At 59.6% G+C, this 3,779-nt stretch overlaps 1 protein-coding gene across 1 annotated transcript; it reads left to right on the top strand.

The window, feature by feature from the left end:
* The first annotated feature begins 216 nt into the window (after window positions 1-216).
* Window positions 217-2,586, top strand: SP5 (Sp5 transcription factor). The gene is made up of 2 exons (XM_074215733.1): window positions 217-385; window positions 1,329-2,586. The coding sequence occupies exons 1-2, from the start codon at window positions 335-337 to the stop codon at window positions 2,496-2,498; spliced, it is 1,221 nt and encodes a 406-aa protein (XP_074071834.1). The 5' UTR covers window positions 217-334; the 3' UTR covers window positions 2,499-2,586.
* Window positions 2,587-3,779: the final 1,193 nt, after the last annotated feature.

Raw genomic sequence — 3,779 nt, 5'->3', positions numbered from 1 at the left:
GCAAACTTCAAAGCCATAAATCTTCCCTCTGACTGGCTGGCGGCCCAGCAAAGTCCTTATCAAATTCTTGGAGGTGATCCTAGAGCACTCAGACAGTCCGCGGAGAGCGCGCGGCGCGGGGCGGCCAGGCAAGGCGTGGGGCGGGGAGGGGGCAGGCCAGCCGGAAAGCGGGGAGCGCACTCCAAGGGGGGGCAGAGGCGAGCGCAGAGGGCCCGAGCATCCAGGCGGACGAGCCGGCCGGGCCAGGAAGCTGGGCTGCTCTTCGTCCTCGCCTTGGAGCCTCCATGCCCCGGCATTGCCCCGCTGCCCTCCCGCCGCGCCAGGAGTGGTAGCCATGGCCGCTGTGGCGGTCCTCAGGAACGACTCCCTACAGGCTTTTCTCCAGGTCAGTGCCGGGGGGGGGGGGCTCCGGGCCGGGCCGGGGCGGGGGGTGTTGGGGCATAAGGAACTGGCTGGAAGGAAGATCCGGGAGGTGGTTGTTCCTCCATCTCCCTCACCTCCCAGCACTCGGAAGTTTCTAGTCTTGCATCTACTTGAGGCAAGCTCCCGAGGCGAGAAAGAGATGCTTGTGCCTAAGGAAAGTCGGGCCTTAAACTTTCACTACGCCGCTTTCCTCTTCCAGCGTCCCCTCCAGTGCTAACTGTGCTTTATTGCCAGCCAGGTGACTCTCAGGAGTTGACTGGCCGCCCCGTGTCAGCGGGTGTTTCTGGGTGGGGTGAAGGAGGGTGGCGTGGACAGAGCCTTACAAAGGGAGAGGTCTGAGGTGGAGGAGATAGGACTTCCCCCTGGGGGAAGGGAAGGGGGTGCGGGGGGGAGACCCTCGCGGAATGAAGAGGAAGAGAAGACAAGGGGGGGGGGAGAGGAGCGAGGAGAATGGAAGCAGAACTGGTCTCCACGGCAGTAGATGTTTAGAGATACTTTGTAGATTGCATTGTCTGAAGTGAGCTTGTGTTTACAAGAAGGCAGCCCTGGGTTTTCATCTCGCCTCTCACTTTGTGCCAACTTTTTTTTTCCCTCCCCCAAATCTCCTAAAGGATTGATTATGACTGTTTCCACCGCTTTTTTTTTTTCAAACGGGGAAGGACGCGCGTTTTGTTCCTTTTTGGCTCGCGCACCAAAAACTTCCCCACACCGGCTGCAAGTAGTGTGCGCCGGGCGGGCTCCGTGACTGGGTCGGTGTGAATTGAGGGGGGTGAGGGAGGGCAGTATAATAACTGGGTGTAGGTGTGGGGGAGCCGGGGCCGGAGATGGGGTGGACCGAGCGGTAATCTTTTGTTTCTTCTCCTCCCCGCCGCCTCGCCACCCCGCCACCGCTCCTTCTTATGCAGGACCGTACCCCAAGCGCTTCTCCGGAGTTGGTCAAACACTCGCCGCTGGCGCTCCTGGCGGCCACCTGTAGCCGAATCGGACAGCCCGGCGCGGCCGCCCCTCCGGATTTCCTGCAGGTCTCCTACGACCCGGCTCTGGGCTCACCCTCCAGGATTTTCCACCCGTGGACTAGCGACATGCCAGCCCACTCCCCGGGAGGCCTGCCGCCTCCCCATCCCAGCCTGGGTTTGACGCCCCAGAAGAACCACCTGCAGCCCTCTTTCGGGGCAGCCCACGAACTTCCTCTCACCCCCCCGGCAGACCCCTCCTACCCTTATGAATTTTCACCGGTCAAGATGCTGCCTTCCTCCATGGCGGCCCTGCCGGCCAGCTGCCCCCCAGCCTACGTGCCCTACGCCGCCCAGGCCGCCCTGCCACCCGGCTACTCCAACCTGCTGCCCCCGCCGCCGCCCCCCCCGCCGCCGCCGCCGCCGCCCCCTCCTCCGCCTCCACCCTGCCGCCAGCTCTCCCCGAACCCGGTCCCGGAGGACATTCCCTGGTGGAGCATCCCGCAGGCCGGGGCGGGGGCCGGAGGCGCGGGCGTGCCGGGGGGCGGCGTGCCGGGGGGCTGCGGCGGGGGCCACCACGCCCCGCGCTTCCCCGCGGCGGCCACGGCCGCGGCCGCGGCGGCCGCCGCCCTGCAGCGCAGCCTGGTGCTGGGCCGCTCGGACTTCGCCCAGTACCAGAGCCAGATCGCCGCCCTGCTCCAGACCAAGTCCCCCCTGGCGGCCACGGCCAGGAGGTGCCGCCGCTGCCGCTGCCCCAACTGCCAGGCGGCGGGCGGAGCCCCCGAGGCGGAGCCCGGCAAGAAGAAGCAGCACGTCTGCCACGTCCCCGGCTGCGGCAAGGTGTACGGCAAGACGTCGCACCTGAAGGCGCACCTGCGCTGGCACACGGGCGAGCGGCCCTTCGTCTGCAACTGGCTCTTCTGCGGCAAGAGCTTCACGCGCTCGGACGAGCTGCAGCGGCACCTGCGGACTCACACGGGCGAGAAGCGCTTCGCCTGCCCCGAGTGCGGCAAGCGCTTCATGCGCAGCGACCACCTGGCCAAGCACGTGAAGACGCACCAGAACAAGAAGCTCAAGGCCGGGGAGGCCGGGGTCAAGCGGGAGGACCCCAGGGACCTCTGAAGGGCCCCGGGCGCCGGCCGCGCCCAGGGGAAGCCTTGGGTTTCTTCGCACCCGGGCCTCCGGACAGACTGACGACTGGCCCCGGCCCGAGTTTCTTGCCCCATCCCTGGCAGAGGCGGCGCTTGCCCCCAGAGCTTGCTCAGATCCAATTGTTTTGCCGGCAGCTCTGGGGCTGAGAGGTCAAAAGAGTTGGTTCAAGGGGAGTGATGGAGCTTGGTGGGAGGGGAGGAGGTGGAGCAACTGGATTCCGAAGCCCTAGACTGGAGATTACCCATGGAGTCCCCGTCATTCCTCCGGGGGCAAAGGCCCTCAGATCTCCCGGGAGCGCAAGGGCTTAGGCCTTCAGTCGCCAAGGCTCTCCTGGCTGTCTGTGTAGAAAAAGCAACTCAAGTCCCAAACAATCTGGAGGCTTCTTTTTTTTGCTGGGACAGAAATAAGCTTTTGTGTACAGGTTATTTAATAGCTTTGTTAAATAATAATAATTATTATAATAAAATGTTTTCTCGTCTTTGGCTCCATGCAGGGGCCCCAGCATGAAATGTTTTCTGCGACTGCAGTGTGAAAATAAATACATTAACAAGGGGTCACCTGGGGAAGATCCCACTGAGTCAGTCTCGTGATCATTTCTATCTTTGAATGACTATAAAAAAACATAGCCTACACCAATTATGAGTTTTTCCATTAGTCTTGTGTTCAGCTTGGTTTGGGCAACAGACTTGAGTTCGAGGGCTATTCAGCTACGGTGAACTGAGGATGCGTGTGGGAGGTCTATAGGAGACAAACCTAAGTGCATCAAATAATTCTTAGCAAACTTAGGGGGAGGGGCTGAACTTTCCTGATTGCCCTTTTATTTACTGACATCTGTGAAAGCCGAGTCCTACATAATTAACTAAAAAATTTAGAATCGGGAACAGAGAAATTCCCTCTTGAGTTGTAGTGCTTTGTCGCCTGCTGGGTAGTGGTGACAAACCGATCATTTCCAATCCTGTTATGCAGATTTATCTGCTGATTGTATGATGTGGATTAAATCTGGGAAATAGATTGAGATATCTTGGGGAAGGACAACATTTTTTTTTGTGCAGGCTGACCTCACCTAGTTATCAAGTTTAGTCTCCAAAATTAGAATGGGCTGCAAAATCACTTTATCCTGATGTTCAGCCTCGTAATTAGATATCTCCTTTTTTGTAAATGAAACATTGTTTCACTCAGGACAGTAGCTATAGGTGAGAATGCAGGGAAGGAAATACAGGCCACGTTCATATCTTTGGGTTGTACTTCTTT

The sequence above is a fragment of the Macrotis lagotis genome, chromosome 1, assembly GCF_037893015.1.
Source record: "Macrotis lagotis isolate mMagLag1 chromosome 1, bilby.v1.9.chrom.fasta, whole genome shotgun sequence".
In the NCBI taxonomy this organism is placed as follows: Eukaryota; Metazoa; Chordata; class Mammalia; order Peramelemorphia; family Peramelidae; genus Macrotis; species Macrotis lagotis.
The sequence above is the reverse complement of the archived record's forward strand: the minus strand, read 5'-3'. Positions and strand labels throughout refer to the sequence as shown.